Here is a 20,272-nt window from a genome sequence, read left to right as displayed (position 1 = left end):
ATATGTAATTAAACAGCTTGTGAAAACTGCTAGTAAACAATTTCAAATTGTAACGGAGAAGAAATAAAATCAATTATTACACTACCTTTTTCGACGCTGTCTCTCTTTCAGTCGGGAATGGTAAATATCCACAACAGCAATTTTTAAAGCTGCAGAAATAAAAATAGAGAATAACGTGCCATAGAGACAAGTGAAGAAGAAACTTTGATATCGGGCAGTCTTTCCTTAGTGTAGTCATTGATATTAGATCAGTGGGAGTCCAACTTCAGGCTCACCAACCAATCAGCTGAAGCTGCAGTTCCGCTCCTTTCCTTTCAAATGAATGACACTTAGCTGCAATTGGAGACACAGCCACTGCAAAATCTGCACAGCTATGCCTGGTATACAAAGAACTGGAAGTTGCGCTCACTGTAGAGCCATAGCCATATTCATTTTACTGGTGAAGGAAGGCTGTGTAGACCCCCCACCAATCTGATATTGGCAGCCTATCCCAAGTAACCATCCTAAAAGAACTAGAAAGTGGAAATCCATTCTCTGCAGCAAAGGAAAATGGCCTCCCTAAACTTTGTAAAATATATACTGTCCTAAATCAGTAAAGCACAGAGGAATGTTTTTTTTTACTGCAATGTTGGTGCAGACAACACTGGTATAAGGCTATTTTCACACTTGTACTTGCGGAAGTCTGCCCCGGCCCCATTCTCTATAATGGGGGCGCGCTGGAGGTCCGGCTGCAGCACGGCAAACATGCAGAGAGGTGGGCGGAATAAAATTAGAGCAATTAGAGCATGTTGCCTCTCGGCTTGTTTGCCGTGATGCGGCCGGACCTCCCGTGCTCCCCCATTATAGCGAATGGAGCCGGAGTGGACTCCTGCCAGCATGGTGGACTTGCGGTAGCACGGGTCGGGCAGGCTGTTCCCCTGCCGGAAAAGGCTAGTGTATGCAAGTGTAAAAGTAGCCTAAAACATACAATAGACCGCCCAATAAAATGGTTTTTTCTAATTTTTCTTTACATTTTTAGACTAAAGTAGCTTTCACACAGTAAGGATTTTGGTCAGTGATTTTTACCAGTGATTGTTAATAAGCTCCACTCATGGCTTTGGCTAACAATCATTGACTATCTGAGGGAAGCAGTCCCCAGGACTGCCTGCACTGCAAGCCTGCTGTCCGGGCACACCAATGTTGCCTTAACAGCAACCTGTGTCATAGTGAGACAGACCATAATGTATTAGCATAGGAGTTTGCTAATATAATGCATTTGAAAAGTAATCAGACAGTTTCACTTTTTTCTCATTTTGTTATGTTGCAGCCCTGTGCTAAAATAAAACAAAATCTAGATTTTCCCCATCAGTCTGCAATCTATACCACATAATTGACAAAGTGAAAACAGAATTTTAGAAATGTTTGCACATTTATTAAAAAGGAAGAAAATAAAATCTCCCAAGTACATTAGTATTTAGACCGTTCGCTATGACAATTGAAATTTAGCTGTACTGTTCTCATGTTCTCACTGTTCTCAACCAGGACTCTTCCTAGAGCTGGCCGCCCACCAAAGTAATCGGGGGAGAAGAGTCTTGGTATGAAAGGTGACCAAGGACCCAATGGTCACTGTGGCTGAGCTCCAAAGATCCTGTGTGCAGATGGGAGAAACTTCCAGAAGGCGAACCCTCACTGCAGCACTCCACCGATCTGGACTTAGAGTGGCCAGAAAGAAGCCTCTCCTCAGTAAAAGACACATGACTCTCACACTGAGAAACTAGATTCTCTTGTACGGTATGATGAACCCAAGACTGAACTTTTTGGCCTCAATTCTAAGCGTCATGTCTAGAGGAACCCAGCACTACTTATGACCTGCCCAGTATCAGCCCTACAATGAAGCATGGTTGTTGCAACATAATGCTGTGTTTATTTTTTTTCCAGCAGCTGAGACGGGGAGACTGGTCAGTGTTGAGGGAAAGCATAATGGAACATAGATATTCTTCATCAAAACCTTAAGTAGAATGCTCTGGACCTCAGACTGAAACAAAAGTTCACCTTCAAACAAGTCAGACAATGACCCAAGCACACAGCCAAGAAAACAAAGGGGTGCCATAGGGGCAACACTATGAATGTTCTTCAGTGGCCCAGTCAAATCCTGACTTGAACCCAAACAGCTCTGGAGAGATCTGAAAATGGATGTCCACTGATGGTCCCCATCCAACCTGAAAAGAGTTTGGGGGCATCTGCAGAGAAGAATGGCAGCAAATCCCCAAATCCAGGTATGCAAACCTTGTGGCATCATACCCAAGAAGACTGTAAGCTGCAATCACTACCAAAGGTGCCTCAACTAAGAAGTGAGTAAATTGGCCTGAATACTTATGTAAATGCAATATTTTAGTCTTTCTTTTTCAATAAATTAGCAAAGATGTCAAACATTCTGCTTTCATTTTGTCATTATGGGGTATTGAGTGCAGAATGATGGGGGGAAACTTTTTTTTTTTTTTCATTTTAGCACAAGGCAACATAACAAATGCACTGCACATTACAAATGTGAAATAAAGTTATAAAATAGTAATTCCATAATTAAATGCTATAAATAATATAATTAAAAAAATATATAAACCTCCCCCTAAAAAGCTTTTTTTTCCCATGTAAAATACATTTTTACTGTGCAAATTAATCCTTTTAGGACCGAGACATTTTTCATCTTTCTGACTAAACCTAATTTTTCTCATCTAGCACCCTGAATAGATATCAGCATGTCCTGAATATAAAAATAAAAAAAATACCCCTTTGCTTTGTAGAGCCCTGCTCTCACCAACCTGCAGAGTTTAGCTCATTTTACTACCCTACAAGGGGCAGTGGTGCAGGAGGTCAGTTGCCAGTTTTTAATAAGTGGCTCTGTCACCAGGATCAACCCTATTAGGGTCCATTCACACGTCCGTTGTCTCTTTCCTGATCTGTTCCGTTTTTTGCGGAACAGATCTGGACCAGATCTGGACCCATTCATTTTCAATGGGTCCTGAAAAAAACGGACAGCACAATGTCTGACTTTTTTTCAGGACCCATTGAAAATGAATGGGTCCAGATCTGGTCCAGATCTGTTCCGCAAAAAACGGAACAGATCAGGAAAGAAACAACGGACGTGTGAATGGACCCTAAACCAGATATACTGACTGGTAGGGCTCATCATGCTGATTAAAATAATACCTTTCTTTTGTCTGTACGATAAACAGCTGCAGATAAATCTGTGTTTTATTTAAATGCAAATGAGAAATTGGAGCACCAGAAGGTAGGGCTGAATCGTTTTAGTACTGCCATGTAACACCCCCTGTGCTCTGCACACTCCCTCCTCCCTTTGATTGACATGGATAGTCCTCAGGCTGAGGGCAGAGCCCTGTCCAAGAGCTGTGTGCTAGCAATATCATATCACTATGTACTATAGCTTCACCACACTGAGATCTGTTCATAAAGCTAATCTACATATTACTGCTTTATTCACAGACACAATATATGATTAGAAAGACACCAGTAACGTGTCTGAAAAAAGGGGTTATTTATTTTTTAGACTTACAAGGCAGCACCACAATACAGGCTCTGATCTCATAATTTTACTGACATGAAACTGAGGAAATCAGAGACTGCAACTGTGTTTTTGACAGGTTTTCACTGCATTCAGCTCAAAATGCTTAGACTAAACAATCACAGCAATCACCAACAAGGGCCCAAACAGTAGTCCCTTGTCGGTGATCTCTGTTATTGGTTAGCCAGCTGCTCTGGAGTCTCAGCTGTCCACGACAGCTGATTTTCCGGTGCTGTGACACTTTTTCATGTCACCGCGTGAATTACAAGTTTGGACATAACTGTATGCCGAGGTGCATTAAATTACTGCTCACCTGGGCTGCAGTTACATGCAGGTGTTGGAAGGAGTTAAATAAAAAAATATTTAAAGTTACATATATTAGGTATACACATGACGGTAACAATCACTCATTACAGCAAAAGAATTATATAAATTACACATTAATGTATTAGTACCCCCGAACAACATTACCCCCACAAGGCCTCTCAATGTATACATTTAAAAAAAGTTATGGCTGCTGAAATGCAAATGGCAAAAATGATAAAAATATAAAAAATTGCTGGCCATTAAAGGGGTTGTTTCATCAGAGACAATGGGAGCATATTGCTAAGATATGCCCCCATTGTCTCAAAGATGCGGGTTCCACCACTGAGACCCACACCTATATCGAGAACGGAGTCCCGAAAGTGGTGGAGGGCCCACTACGCATGCGCAGCCGCCCTCCATTCATTTTCTATGGGGCCGCCAAAAATAGCCAAGCGCTGGCTCGGGTATTTCTGTCTAGCCTATAGAAGTGAATGGCAGTGGCGGCTGGCCATGAGCAGTGCGCTCCCATTCACTTCTATGGGGAGCGCGCTTGGTGGTTGCCAGATCGGAGTCCTCCAGCCACCATCTTGCAGGGCTCCATTGCTGGAATACAGTGAAAAAACTGAAGTATTTGAACACCCTGCAATTTTGCAAATTCTCCCACTTAGAAATCATGGAGGGGTGTGAATTCCCACTCAGAGACAGAACAAAAATATAAAATAAAAATCAGGAAATCATATTGTATGATTTTTAAAGAATTTATTTGTCTTGCACTGCTGAACATAAGTATTTATTTTGAACACCTGAAAAAATCTGTTTTAATATTTGGTACAGAAGCCTTTGTTTGCAATTACAGAGGTCAAACGTTTCCTGTAGTTCTTGACCAGGTTTGCACACACTGCAACAGGGATTTTGGCCCGCTCCTCCACACAGATCTCTAGATCTGTCAGGTTTCAGGGCTGTCGCTGAGCAACATGGAGTTTCAGCTCCCTCCAAAGATGTTCTATTGGATTTAGGTCTGGAGAGTGGGTAGGCCACTCCAGAACCTTGATATGCTTCTTACGGAGCCACTCCTTCATTATCCTGTCTGTGTGCTTTGAGTTGTTGTCATGTTGGAAGACCCAGCCACGACCCATCTTCAATGCTCTGAGTGAGGGAAGAAGGTTTTTGCTCAAAATCTCACAATAAATGGATCCTCTCCTTAATACAGTGCAGTCGCCCTGTCCCCTTCGCAGAAAAGCACCCCCAAAGCATGATGTTACCACCCCCTTGCTTCACAGTAGGGATTGTGTTCTTGGGATGCAACTAATCCTTATTTTTCCTCCAAACACGACAAGTGAAGTTTAGACCATGACTTTCTCCCATGCCTCCTGTGAATAATCCAGATGGTCATTGGCAAAATTCAGACGGGCCTGGACATGTGATGACTTGAGCAAGGGAACCTTCCATGCAATGCATGATTTGAAACCATGACGGAGTAGTGTTCTACCGACAGTGACCTTTGAAACTGTAGTCCCAGCTCTGTTTATGTAATTGACCAGCTCCTCCCTTGTAGTTCTGGGCTGATTCCTCACCTTTCTTATCAGCGATACCCCACGAGGTGAGATCTTGAATGGAGCCCCAGTCTGAGGGAGACTGACAGTCGCCTTTAGCCTCTTCCATTTTCTAACAATTGCTCCAACAGTTGATCTATTTTCACCAAGCTGCTTGTAGCCCTTTCTAGCCTTGTGGAGGTCCACAATTTTATCTCTGGTGTCTTTTGACAGTTCTTAGGTCTTGCCAATGGTAGTAGGTGGCGTCTGACTGTGGGGTGGACAGGGGTCTTCAAAGAGCTCAGACAGGTGCGAAGTTAGATTAAGGCTGGGTTCACACAGGCGAGATTTCCACACGGGTGCAATGCGCAAGGTGAACGCATTGCACACGCACTGAATCCGGACCCATTAATTTCTATAGGGTGTGCACATGAGCGGTGATTTTCATGCATCACTTGTGCGTTGCGTGAAAATCGCACCATGCTCTAAACTGTACGTTTTTCATGCAAGCCCCATAGAAGTGAATGGGGCTGCGTGAAAATCACAAGCGATTTTCACGCATGGTTGCTAAGATAAAAGTCAATTCACTGTATTATTTCCCCTTATAACATGGTTATAAGGGAAAATAATAGCATTCTTTAATACCAAATGCTTAGTAGAAGGTCAATTGAGGGTTAAAAAAAAATACAAAATTAACTCACCTCCTCTAATTGATCGCATAGCTGCGGTTCTCCTGTTCTTACTTCAAGACCTGACAAAGGACCTGTGGTGACATCACTGTGCTCATCACATGATACATCACCATGGTGATGAACCATGTGATGAGCTCAGTGACGTCACCACAGGTCCTTTGACAGGTCCTTAAGAAAGAACAGGAGACCGGCAGCTACGCGATCAATTGGAGGAGGTGAGTTAATTATTAATTTTATTTTTTTAACCCTCAATTGACCTTCTACTAAGCATTCGGTATTAAAGAATGCTATTATTTTCCCTTATAACCATGTTATAAGGGAAAATAATACAATTTACAGAATACTGAACCCAAACCCGAACGTCTGTGAAGAAGTCCAGGTTCGGGTCTGGGTACCAAACATGCCGATTTTTCTCATGCGCATGCAAAACGCATTAAAATGCTTTGAACTCGCAGGGAAAAAATTAAATAAAAAATAAAAATCCCGCAATGCCCATGTGAACCCAGCCTAATGAGTGGAGTAGAGGTGGACTTTTTAAAAGGCACAGTAACAGCCAGAATTCTTGCTGTTTCTCAGGTGTTTAAATATTTATGTTCAGCAACGCAAGACAAAATTATTTAAAAATCATACAATGTGATTTCCTGAATTTTTTTATTTTATTCTCTCTCTCTCTCAGAGTGGGAATGCACCTACAATGTGAAATTCGGATCCCTCCATGATTTCTAAGTGGGAAAACTTGCAAAATCGCAGGGTGTTCAAATACTTCTGTTCCTCACTGTAGGTGTCCCAGCACTGGTACCCGCACCTATAAGACAATGGGGGCATATCCTAGTGATATGCCCCCACTGTCTGAGATGAGTCAACCCCTTTAAGGTCTTTTCAGGCTTGCTCATTAAGGCATTAAACCCCAAAATACTTCCTTACCGTGTAAAACTTCTGAATCATCTTCAACAAAATCAATATCTCTAAGATCCCATTCTGCATAGTTGTCAAACTCCTTGGACACACAGCAAAAAAGAAAAACATACAAAATGTAAGGTTTTTGGTTGCGTCTAGTGCAGTTATTTTAGTAATTCAATTAAAAAAGTTAAACTCATATATACTATAGATTCATTACACACAGAGTGATCTATTTCAAGCTTTTATTTTTTTTATGTTGATTAGGGCTTACAGCTAATTAAATTAGAATTTTATGAGACCAATTAAATTAGATTTTATGAGACCAATTAAAAAATGATTTTTTTTTTATACGGACATGTTGGCCTATTGAAAAGTATGTACAGTATATGCACTCAATACTTGGCTGGGGCTCTTTTTGCATGATTTACGGCATCAAGGTAGCATAGCATGGAGGCGATCAGCTGTGGTACTGCTGAGGTGTTATGGAAGCCCAAAAGCAATGATAGCAGCCTTCAGCTCGTCTGCATTGTTGGGTCTGGTGTCTCTCATTTTCCTCTTGACAATACCCCATAGATTCTCTATGGGCTTTAGGTCAAGTGAGTTTGCTGGCCAATCAAATTAGTTCTTTTGGCAGTGTGGGCAGGTCCCAAGTCCTGCTGGAAAATGAAATCAGCATCTTCATAAAGTTTGTCACCAGACAGAAGCATGAAGTGCTCCAACATTTCCTGATAGATGTCTGCACTTACTTCGGACTTGATATAACACAGTGGAAAAATATCAGCTGATGACATGGCTCCCCAAACAATCACCGACTGTGGAAACCTAACACTGGACTTCAAGAAACTTGGATTGTGTCTTTCCACTCTTCCTCCGGACTCTGGGACTTCGATTTCCAAATGAAATGCAACATTTATTTTCATCTGAAAACAGGACTACTGAGCAACAGCCTTTTTCTCCTTTGCCCAGGTATGACACTTTTGACGTGGTCTCTGGGTCATGAGTGGCTTGACACAAGGAATGCGACAGTTGTAGCCCACATCCAAGGTACGAATGTGTGGGTGGCAGCTCTTGAAGCACTAACTCAAGCTGCAGTCCACACCTTGTGAATCTCCTCCAAATTCTTGAATGGCCTTTTCTTGACAATCCAAAGTGGGTGGGAAATGTCAGTGCGTCTTATGGGGCGAATACTAACAATTACTCCATAATTGTACATTAGTACAGGAGGACCAGGAAGCAATGAATGCAGCGCTCTCTGTGCAAGCTTTGTACTCACTACTTTCTGGTCTTCCTCACAACATGAGGATGTCGGCGTGCTCAGCAACCTCACGCTGTGTGACGTTGGGCCACGGCACTGCATGCAGGAAGCTGGATCTCAGGAGCGGCATCCGGAGCGGGAAAGCAAAGTTATTTATTATTTTTCATCTAATCTGAGGTCTGGGGGTGTTCTGTTCCCAGGTGCAGATCCAGTTGTTTCTGTGTGTTTATCAGATTGACATTGCATTCAACTGTGTTGTAATTCATTTGCATTATATTGTATGGTAACAGCACCATCTATTGATCAGTTCATGTATCTCATCCAGCCTGTTTTTCCTATGCATTATGGGAGTCCCAAGGCATTGTTCTTGTGCTTGGATAGCAAGCTGCCACCATCTTATGTTTCAGGAGCCATACTCCCTCACTGGTTTCCTGCCCCATTATCTGTTATTCAGCCTGTTTTCTAGCATAGTCGGTAAGGACACCATCTTGTGACATTTACTGTAGTTCAATATATGTTTCTTGTATTGATAACTCACTATCATTGTATTATCTCATGTACTGAATGTACAGCAGATTATTCTATGTGTTATGCCATGTACCATGGATATTTATGTTCTAAAATACTACTGTTTTATACTGTAGTTTCACCTTTCCTGTCAATCTACTATCAATAAAGAGAAAATTAAAGCAGTAAGTTTTCTCTTCTTATCAAGACAGAGAAGGTTTAGCTACATGTCAGATTACACACACCGTGCTAACGTGCATGAGGACAGTATAGGGGGTCTTATTAACATTGGGGTCTGATTGGGAGTCTCAAACATTGGGGATCTGAACTGAGGTCTTATTAACACTGGGTGTCTAATATGGGGTCTGGTCTGAAGTCTGATTGGGGTCTTATTCATATTGGGGGCATGATTGGGGGTCTTATTAACAATGGGGGTTTGTTCTGAGGTTTGATTAAACACTGGGGGTGTGACTGGGGCTCTGTTTGGTGGTTTCTTTCTTATTTTCCTCCTCTAAAACCTAGATGTGTCTTATAGAGTGAAAAAATACAGTAACTTACAAAACACACCAGAGTGTAGCCACGATTCTAAAAATGTACAACCCCTTAAACCAGCAGCCAGTGTACAGGTCACTAGTGAGCAAAGAGATGCCGACTCTAAAATAAGTTTCTAGACTTGAAAAAAAGCTCTTGTCACACAGTGACTGAGACAGGGACAGCGCTGGAGGTGCAAAAAGACATAAGGGCACAAGGAGGGTTTTTAATTCCGTAACTCTGTCTTGCATACATTATCTCTCTGTTCTAGTCACTTAAAAAGTTCAGTGCTTCTATCCAAAGTGGTCTGATGTCTCTGGAGACTGCACTATTTATGCACCTAGCACATGAATGAGTAATAAAGAACTTACCTCTATGAAATCTGCTCTTGCTGGCATGTATCCTGCCATGTCTCTAGAAAGCAAAGAATCAAAAGTTGGTCTTGGTGGATCTTCAGAAGCTAAAAAAAAAAAAAAAAAAAAAAAAAAAAAGATTATCACACCGCATTTAAAAACACGGTCTTAACCACTTCAGCCCCGCTAGGTGAAACCCCCTTCATGACCAGAGCACTTTTTACACTTCGGCACTACACTACTTTCACCGTTTATCGCTCGGTCATGCAACTTACCACCCAAATGAATTTTACCTCCTTTTCTTCTCACTAATGGAGCTTTCATTTGGTGGTATTTCATTGCTGCTGGCATTTTTACTTTTTTTGTTATTAATCAAAATGTAACGATTTTTTTTGCAAAAAAATTACATTTTTCACTTTCAGCTGTAAAATTTTGCAAAAAAAACGACATCCATATATAAATTTTTCGCCAAATTTATTGTTCTACATGTCTTTGATAAAAAAAAAAATGTTTGGGCAAAAAAAAATGGTTTGGGTAAAAGTTATAGCATTTACAAACTATGGTACAAAAATGTGAATTTCCGCTTTTTGAAACAGCTCTGACTTTCTGAGCACCTGTCATGTTTCCTGAGGTTCTACAATGCCCAAACAGTAGAAAAACCCCACAAATGACCCCATTTCGGAAAGTAGACACCCTAAGGTATTCGCTGATGGGCATAGTGAGTTCATAGAACTTTTTATTTTTTGTCACAAGTTAGCGGAAAATGATGATGATTTTATTTTTTTTATTTTTTCTTACAAAGTCTCATATTCCACTAACTTGCGACAAAAAATAAAAAATTCTAGGAACTCACCATGCCCCTCACAGAATACCTTGGGGTGTCTTCTTTCCAAAATGGGGTCACTTGTGGGGTAGTTATACTGCCCTGGCAATTTAGGGGCCCAAATGTGTGAGAAGAACTTTGCAATCAAAATGTGTAAAAAATGACCGGTGAAATCCAAAAGGTGCACTTTGGAATATGCGCCCCTTTGCCCACCTTGGCAGCAAAAAAGTGTGACACATCTGGTATCGCCGTACTCAGGAGAAGTTGGGGAATGTGTTTTGGGGTGTCATTTTACATATACCCATGCTGGGTGAGAAAAATATCTTGGTCAAATGCCAACTTTGTATAAAAAAATGGGAAAAGTTGTCTTTTGCCAAGATATTTCTCTCACCCAGCATGGGTATATGTAAAATGACACCCCAAAACACATTCCCCAACTTCTCCTGTGTACGGCGATACCAGATGTGTCACACTTTTTTGCAGCCAAGGTGGGCAAAGGGGCACACATTCCAAAGTGCACCTTTCGGATTTTGCAGGCCATTTTTTACACATTTTGATTGCAAGGTACTTCTCACACATTTGGGCCCCTAAATTGCCAGGGCAGTATAACTACGCCACAAGTGACCCCATTTTGGAAAGAAGACACCCCAAGGTATTCCGTGAGGGGCATGGCGAGTTCCTAGAATTTTTTATTTTTTGTCGCAAGTTAGTGGAATATGAGACTTTGTAAGGAAAAAAGAAAAAAAAAGAAAAATCATCATTTTCCGCTAAATTGTGACAAAAAATAAAAAATTCTAGGAACTCGCCGTGCCCCCCACGGAATACCTTGGGGTGTCTTCTTTCCAAAATGGGGTCACTTGTGGCGTAGTTATACTGCCCTGGCAATTTAGGGGCCCAAATGTGTAAGAAGTACCTTGCAATCAAAATGTGTAAAAAATGGCCTGCGAAATCCGAAAGGTGCCCCTTTGCCCACCTTGGCTGCAAAAAAGTGTCACACATGTGGTATCGCCGTACTCAGGAGAAGTTGGGCAATGTGTTTTGGGGGGTCATTTTACATATACCCATGCTGGGTGAGAGAAATATCTTGGCAAAAGACAACTTTTCCAATTTTTTTATACAAAGTTGGCATTTGACCAAGATATTTCTCTCACCCAGCATGGGTATATGTAAAATGACACCCCAAAACACATTGCCCAACTTCTTCTGAGTACGGCGATACCACATGTGTGACACTTTTTTGCAGCCTAGATGCGCAAAGGGGCCCAAATTCCTTTTAGGAGGGCATTTTTAGACATTTGGATCCCAGACTTCTTCTCACACTTTCGGGCCCCTAAAAAGCCAGGGCAGTATAAATACCCCACATGTGACCCCACTTTGGAAAGAAGACACCCCAAGGTATTCAATGAGGGGCCTGGCGAGTTCCTAGAAATTTTTTTTTTTTGCATAAGTTAGCGGATATTGATTTTTTTTTTTTGTTTTTTTCTCACAAAGTCTCACTTTCCGCTAACTTAGGACAAAAATTTCAATCTTTCATGGACTCAATATGCCCCTCACGGAATACCTTAGGGTGTCTTCTTTCCGAAATGGGGTCACATGTGGGGTATTTATACTGCCCTGGCTTTTTAGGGGCCCTAAAGCGTGAGAAGAAGTCTGGAATATAAATGTCTAAAAATGTTTACGCATTTGGATTCCGTGAGGGGTATGGTGCGTCCATGTGAGATTTTATTTTTTGACACAAGTTAGTGGAATATGAGACTTTGTAAGAAAAAACAAAAACAAAAACAAACAAAAAATTTCCGCTAACTTGTGCCAAAAAAAATGTCTGAATGGAGCCTTACCAGGGGGGGGTGATCAATGACAGGGGGGTGATCACCCATATAGACTCCCTGATCACCCCCCTGTTATTGATCACCCCCCCTGTAAGGCTCCATTCAGACATCCGCATGATTTTTTACGGATCCATGGATACATGGATCGGATCCACAGAACGCATGCGGACGTCTGAATGGAGCCTTACAGGGGGGTTATCAATGACAGGGGGTGATCAGGGTAATCAGGGTGATCACCCCCCTGTCACTGATCACCCCCCCTGTAAGGCTCCATTCAGACGTCCGCATGATTTTTACGGATCCATGGATACATGGATCGGATCCACAGAACGCATGCGGACGTCTGAATGGAGCCTTACAGGGGGGTTATCAATGACAGGGGGTGATCAGGGTAATCAGGGTGATCACCCCCCTGTCACTGATCACCCCCCCTGTAAGGCTCCATTCAGACGTCCGCATGATTTTTACGGATCCATGGATACATGGATCGGATCCACAGAACGCATGCGGACGTCTGAATGGAGCCTTACAGGGGGGTTATCAATGACAGGGGGTGATCAGGGTAATCAGGGTGATCACCCCCCTGTCACTGATCACCCCCCCTGTAAGGCTCCATTCAGACGTCCGCATGATTTTTACGGATCCATGGATACATGGATCGGATCCACAGAACGCATGCGGACGTCTGAATGGAGCCTTACAGGGGGGTTATCAATGACAGGGGGTGATCAGGGTAATCAGGGTGATCACCCCCCTGTCACTGATCACCCCCCCTGTAAGGCTCCATTCAGACGTCCGCATGATTTTTACGGATCCATGGATACATGGATCGGATCCGTAAAAATCATGCGGACGTCTAAATGGAGCCTTACAGGGGGGTGATCAATGACAGGGGGGTGATCAGGGAGTGTATATGGGTGATCACCCGCCTGTCATTGATCACCCCCCTGTAAGGCTCCATTCAGACGTCCGTATGCTTTTTGCGGATCCGATCCATGTATCCGTGGATCCGTAAAAATCATACGGACCTCTGAACGGAGCCTGACAGGGGGGTGATCAATGACAGGGCGGTGATCAATGACAGGGGGGTGATCAGGGAGTTTATATGGGGTGATCATGGGTGATCAGGGGTTTATAAGGGGTTAATAAGTGACGGGGGGGGGGTGTAGTGTAGTGTAGTGTGGTGTTTGGTGGGACTGTACTGACCTACCTGAGTCCTCTGGTGGTCGATCCTAACAAAAGGGACCACCAGAGGACCAGGTAGGAGGTATATTAGACGCTGTTATGAAAACAGCGTCTAATATACCTGTTAGGGGTTAAAAAATTCGGATCTCCAGCCTGCCAGCGAGCGATCGCCGCTGGCAGGCTGGAGATCTACTCGCTTACCTTCCGTTCCTGTGAGCGCGCGCGCCTGTGCGCGCGCGTTCACAGGAAATCTCGCGTCTCGCGAGAAGACGCGTATATGCGTCCAGGAGGAGTAAAGCAACCACCTCCCGGACGCATATATGCGTACAGCGGTCGGGAGGTGGTTAAAGATGTCCATTCTTTACTATTGTATGTTGTTTTCTGGTACAAATTAATTCTAAAAATATATAACATTTGTACTAGAGCGTGTGCTGCTCCAGTGCACACGCTCTGGTGGTAACCTGCTGGTTCAACGCAGTGATGGCTAACCTCCGGCACTCCAGCTGCGGTGAAACTACGACTCCCAGCATTCTCATTCATTTCTATGGAGTTCTGAGAACAGCCAAGTAAGTTTACATCTTGGGAGTTGTAGTTTTACCACAGCTGGAGTGCCAGAGGTTAGCCATCACAGCTCTATAGCATGCAGTCTACCAGGAGAATAACTACACTCCCTCAGCCAATCAAGTATGGTCTGCCATTATTCCCAAGCCTCCTGCGTACAGTCTTCCAGAAAAATAACTGCTACACTCCTCATAAATGTAGGATGATGATGATGATGATGATGATGATGAATGTTGAGAACGTTCCTCTCCCTCCAAGGACAATGACACAGATTAAAAAATAAAAATAAATAACAGGCACCATGGACCCAGAATTGATGGGCCGTAGAGTTTTTGGTCGAAATGAAGGTCCTGATTGTCTGTATTTGTAACAATGACGTAACAAACACTCCAATACTCATTTATTGTGCAGAAACATTAAGAGGAACGGGCTCAGTGATTGATTCGGATGAACCGACATATGGAAATGCTATTGGTTACAGTCATTTTATGATGAACCATCAAGATAATTATGTGGATCCAGTGACTAGAGTAACAGGAAAATGACCACAGCACTTGTTATGCTATTTGCATTAATACAGCACTGTGATAACTAAAGCATAACTAAGCTAGTCAATCCTATCTAATAAAAGCACAGTGCGAGTGCGCTGTGTCAGTGTGTGTGTCACCAGTTTTGCACTGGGCATGCGTGACAGGGTGACCAATCAGGAGACAGCACTCCACACGCGGCCACACCGCCCACAATATCATGCCGACCAATCAGGACATGGCTCTGACACTGCTTCAAATAACTGTTTAACCCCAGTTAGACCTCTGTCTGGAAGGGGCTAACCATCGGGCCGCTGCTCTGCCCTGGCAGCGGCCCGATGCTTGAAAGGTTAATTCCCCCTCTCCTTCCCTTTCAAGATGCAGAGCGGGCAGCACCCCCCCCACCCCCCCCCCCCATTCAATCTTAGTACTTAGTACAACATCCTTTTCCAGTTATAACAGCTTTTAAACGTGAAGCATAGCTTGACACAAGTGTCTTGCAGCGATCTACGGGTATCTTCGCCCATTCTTCATGGGCAAAAGCCTCCAGTTCAGTCACATTCTTAGGCTTGTGCGCTGCAACTGCTTTCTTTAAGTCCCACCAGAGGTTCTCAATCGGATTTAAGTCTGGTGACTGCGAAGGCCACTTCAAAATGTTCCAGCCTTTAATCTGCAACCATGCTCTAGTGGACTTAGAGGTATTCTTGGGATCATTGTCCTGTTGAAAGGTCCAACGTCTCCCAAGCCTCCCAGGTTTGTGACAGACTGCATCACATTTTCAGCCCATATCTCCTGGTACTGAAGAGAATTCATGGTACCTTGCACACGCTGAAGCTTCCCTGTACCTGTAGAAGCAAAACAGCCCCAAAGCATGATTGACCCCCTGCCATGCTTCATAGTAGGCTAGGGTGTTCTTTTCTTCATAGGCCTTGTTCTTCCTCCTCCAAACATAGCGTTGATCCATGGGCCCAAACAGTTCTAATTTTGTTTCATCAGTCCACAGAACACTATCCCAAAACTTTGGTGGTTTGTCCACATGACTTTTGGCATACTGCAGTTGACTCTTCTTATTCTTTGGAGACAGCAGGGGGGTGCGTCTGGGCGTTCTGGCATGGAGGCCTTCATTACGCAGTGTGCGCCTTATTGTCTGAGCTGAAACTTCAGTACCCACATCTGACAAATCTTTTTTTAGTTCCTCAGCAGTCTAGGGTTGTTGCGGGTATCGAAATTTCGATACCCAATCGATACTTTTGTCCCGGTATCGATACGATACCAGGATTTCCGTTTTTTCGATACTGGGCTGCGCTTCTGCGCAGTCTAGTATCTCTGAACATGAGCGCGCTGCTATGGCGCGCTCATGTTCTCTCAGCAGCACGGGGAGAAGGAAGCTGTCCTCCCTCCCCCCTGTGCTGCTGCCGCTGCCACCAATGAGAAGAGAGGGGCGGAGGAGGGGCGGCAATGAGAAGAGAGGGGCGGAGGAGGGGCGGCAATGAGAAGAGAGGGGCGGAGGAGGGGCGGGCGCACTGCGCCACCAATGATAGGATTATTTCCACACAGAGCGGCGCCCAGCGATGTCTCAGCACTCACCATTAGTCCTGGGCGCCGCTCCGTTCGCCCGCAGTGCCCCATTACTGTCTCCTCTCCTGCTCCACATGCTGCTGATTACTATCGGAGCGATGGGAGAAGACATCAGCTTCACTAGTGGGCGTTCCTTCTCCCTGGCTGCGATTGGACAGCGCTACAGCCAGGGAGAAGAAACGCCCACTAGTGAAGCTGATGTCTTCTCCCATCGCTCCGATAGTAATCAGCAGCATGTGGAGCAGGAGAGGAGACAGTAATGGGGCACTGCGGGCGAACGGAGCGGCGCCCAGGACTAATGGTGAATGCTGAGACATAGCTGGGCGCCGCTGTGTGTAGCCTAATAGTGAAAGTCTGGACTCATATACAGTAGTCAGTCTTTAACACATACAGGAGGCGGGTGCCGGCAGCAGAATCGCAGGGAGCTGCGATCAGCGGCAGTTAACTGCCGCTGATCTGCCAGTACCCGCCTCCTGTATAAAGGGGTAATTATCATTGGTGGTGCAGTGTGCCCCCCCCCCTCAACCCCCCCATCCCATTAAAATCATTGGTGGCACAGTGCACCGGCCCCTCTCAACCCCCCAGTATTAAAATCATTGGTGGCAGTGGCCACAGGGACCTCTCCCCTCCCCCTCATTGGTGGTGCAGTGGCAGCTTCTGATCAGAGCCCCAGCTGTGTAAGCCTGGGGCTCCGATCGGTTACCATGGCAGCCAGGACGCTACAGAAGCCCTGGTTGCCATGGTAACATCCCTGATGCTGTGTGCACAAAGCACAGAGCAGCAGGGACAGTGTGAAGAGCAGCAGGGACAGTGTGAAGTCCTATTCACCCTGATAGAGATCTATCAGGCTGAATAGGAAAAGGGATGAAAGATCCCAGGTTCTAGCCCCTAAGGGGCGAAATAGTTATTAAATAAAAAGTGTAAAAAAAAATAAAAAAAAACAAAAACAAAACACTAAAATATAAAGTATAAATCACCCCCTTTTCCCAATTTCACATATAAAATATATAAATAATAAACATATTACATCGCCACGTCAGAAATTATAAAAAAAAAAAATCTAGGTGGTGAATGCCGGAACAGAAAAAAATAAAATAAAAACTGCGCGATTCGCCATTTTTAAAAATGAGGAATGCACGTGGCTTTTTTTGTTTATTTTTTTCGCGTGGTATCGAATGGTATCGAGTATCGCAATACTTTTTCATGGTATCGAAACCGAATCAAAAATTTGGTATCGCAACAACTCTACAGCAGTCACACGGGGACTTTTCTCCACTTTGCGCTTCAGGTAGCGCACAGCAGTCAAAGTCAGCATCTTCTTTCTGCCACGACCAGGTAGCGTTTCAACAGTGCCCTTGAATTTGCGAATGATGCTTCCTATGGTGTCTCTTGGTATGTTTAACATCTTTGCAATCTTCTTATAGCCATTGCCCTTCCTGTGAAGAGAAATCACCTCTTCTCTTGTCTTCCTGGACCATTCTCTTGACTTCACCATGTTTGTAAACACACTAGTAAATGTCTAGAAGGAGCTGAGTATCACAGTCCTTTTAAATCTGCCTAATTGGTGCTTATTATGCTTGATTGCTGCTCCTTGACATCCACAGGTGTTTTCAATACATGATCGAAAACACTTGAATGAACCTCTGTTCTAAAGAGTGGTAGTCTTTAAGGGGTTAAATAATTGTGTCAATGAAGAAATCACAAAAAAAAAAAAACATGTACTACTGTATTACAAAAACAATTGATGTCATTGTAGTTGCATTTGGTTCTTTAAAAAGTCCTTGTAAGATTTCATTCTGAACACAATTACAAATGTACACTAAATTCCCTAAAACCTTTTACAGCATTGGGGGTTGAATAATTTTGAACACAACTGTACCTCTAACAAAAGACTTCTATTATGCAGGAATAACCCTAATAATACCACACCCCCCGCACACCAATCAGGACACGGCGCTCCACATGCCGCCTGCAGCGCCCACACCCGCGCGCCGGCAAGCAGGTCGGAATGCCACCATTTCTTTTAGTCAGTCCCAGCTGCCATTTCGGTTTGTCAGTCACAGCACTAATCAGCCATATAGAGAGGACCCCCTGTCAGCAGTCTGACCTACAAGTCACCACCAGCAGTCAGTGCCAGTCATACAGCCACCAGTCACAGTGCCAGCAGTGTCAGCCACAGCCACCAGTCAGTGCCAGCAGTCTCAGCCACCAGTCTGTGTGGTCAAGTTCCCTTGCCATTTAATATAGACTGTTCCTACTAATGTTTATGCACTATTGTTCTAGCGCTCCGTTATTGTAAAGGGCTTAATGTCTAGTATTACAATATTCTATAAAAGAGTGCTGGCACAGAGCGTGATTGTGATGCATGTGGAAACTGTGTGGAGCTGACTGCATGGAACTACAGCGTCAACAAGCATGCATTCACAATGCAGTTTACCAGCATAAGTAATCACTGGTGTTCTGCATAAATTATTTAATTAATTGTAACAGGCTAAATTATTTATCCCCTTCACTCCCAGTGCCATACATGTACGGCGGAAGTGCAGGGTTTAAAGATTGAGCTTATTCCTGAGCCGGTAGGTGCCTGCCGTTTTAAACAGCAGACAACGAGAGTAGTGTCTGCGATCGGCGAAAATGCTGACACCCCTGAAATGCCGAGGTTAAATGTGAACACAGTATTTGAGAGCACTAAAACCAGAAGCATGCACTTCCCAGCCTCCCCTGGCGGAAATCAGGGAAGGTGTCTGTACAACATTTCCCGGCCTATTACTGGTATATTCCAATTCTAGAAAAATAGAATATTGATGAGCAGGCACTCTAATTATGGGTACATGGAAGACAATTTTATTGAATATTTAAAATATATAGAGACATAAAACCATAAAAATACAAATAATATTAGCAGCAATGGCAGTATTCAAATATAAATAATTTTAGCAGCAATAGCAATGAGACAGCAAACAATCAATAATAGATATTTAACAACAGTGTTAATAGCAGTTGGAGGATGGTGGTGGTATTGACAGTAATTAGTGTATATATAAATAGATAAAAAGCAGAAACATCTTCTAAGATTTGATAAGTGGTAATAGTTCCACGTGTTATGGCGGCGCCTCCGTTTACAAGTTCCGCCTCTCCAGTATTCAGGATGCCTCTTAGTTTCTTTGTCCAGCTGTCAGGGTTCCACTTTGTAGATATCAGGTCTAATCTTGTGAGTATCTTTGAATTCGATTCCTCTTAGATTCCTCTTGCTGTCTCATTGCTATTGCTGCTAAAATTATTTATATTTGAATACTGCCATTGCTGCTAATATTTGTATTTTTATGGTTTTAGGTCTCTATATATTTTAAATATTCAATAAAATTGTCTTCCATGTACCCATAATTAGAGTGCCTGCTCATCAATATTCTATTTTTCTAAATTATAACTGACGAGGGTGAGTCAAATTGAGCAAGAGCACCTGTTTCCAAAAAACCTGTGGAGAGCCGCCTTTCTTTGTTATATATTCCAATTCTAGCCTGCTGGTGGCAGCACTGAAATTGGAATACAATGAACACTGTATTTTGTAATGGATAAAAATACATTACAGAATACAAATGGCAATGATTTATGTTATAGTCACCATGGAGACTTTAAAAAAATTATAATAATAATTAAAAAGTTTTTAAAAATATAAAATTTCAAATCACCCTCCTTTCCCCAAAATTAAAATAAACAATATAAAAAATAAACATAGGCATCACCATGTATGAAAATGACTATACTATTTAAATATAAAAAGTATACATTCCATACATAGAACGCCATAATGGAAAAAAATAACTCAAAATGGCCAATTAACTGTTTTCTTGTCGCTTCAAATTTTTTTTATAAAAAGTGAACCACCTCCAAAAAAAATGAATAAAAAGTGAATCAAAAAGCCATAGATATACCAAAATGACATCATTGAAATTGCAAAAGTTGCACATTGCAAATTGCACACAGTTACAAGTCAGAATAAAAAAAAAGTTATGGGGGTTAGAATATGGCGAACCAAAGAAAAAAAATGATTTTTTTCCCCCCAAAGTTAAATTTTTTACTATGTGTAAGAGGCTGGAAACGGTGTACAAAATAAAAGAATGCCATTTACTTATT

The 20,272-nt window shown here is 43.0% G+C and overlaps 1 protein-coding gene across 1 annotated transcript in view; it reads right to left on the bottom strand.

Moving 5' to 3' along the window:
• The window catches only part of TADA2A (transcriptional adaptor 2A), a 111,684-nt gene that overhangs the window by 45,916 nt on the left and 45,496 nt on the right, over positions 1-20,272 (bottom strand). The window contains exons 6-8 of the mRNA XM_044288114.1: positions 9,654-9,742; positions 7,014-7,086; positions 86-149 (exon numbers count right to left, since the gene is read on the bottom strand). Of these exons, the coding sequence (XP_044144049.1) occupies positions 86-149; positions 7,014-7,086; positions 9,654-9,742 (226 nt within the window). The remainder of the gene's footprint in view (positions 1-85; positions 150-7,013; positions 7,087-9,653; positions 9,743-20,272) is intronic.

This window comes from Bufo gargarizans, chromosome 3, assembly GCF_014858855.1.
Source record: "Bufo gargarizans isolate SCDJY-AF-19 chromosome 3, ASM1485885v1, whole genome shotgun sequence".
NCBI lineage: Eukaryota > Metazoa > Chordata > Amphibia > Anura > Bufonidae > Bufo > Bufo gargarizans.
This window is presented reverse-complemented; position numbering and strand designations above follow the sequence as displayed.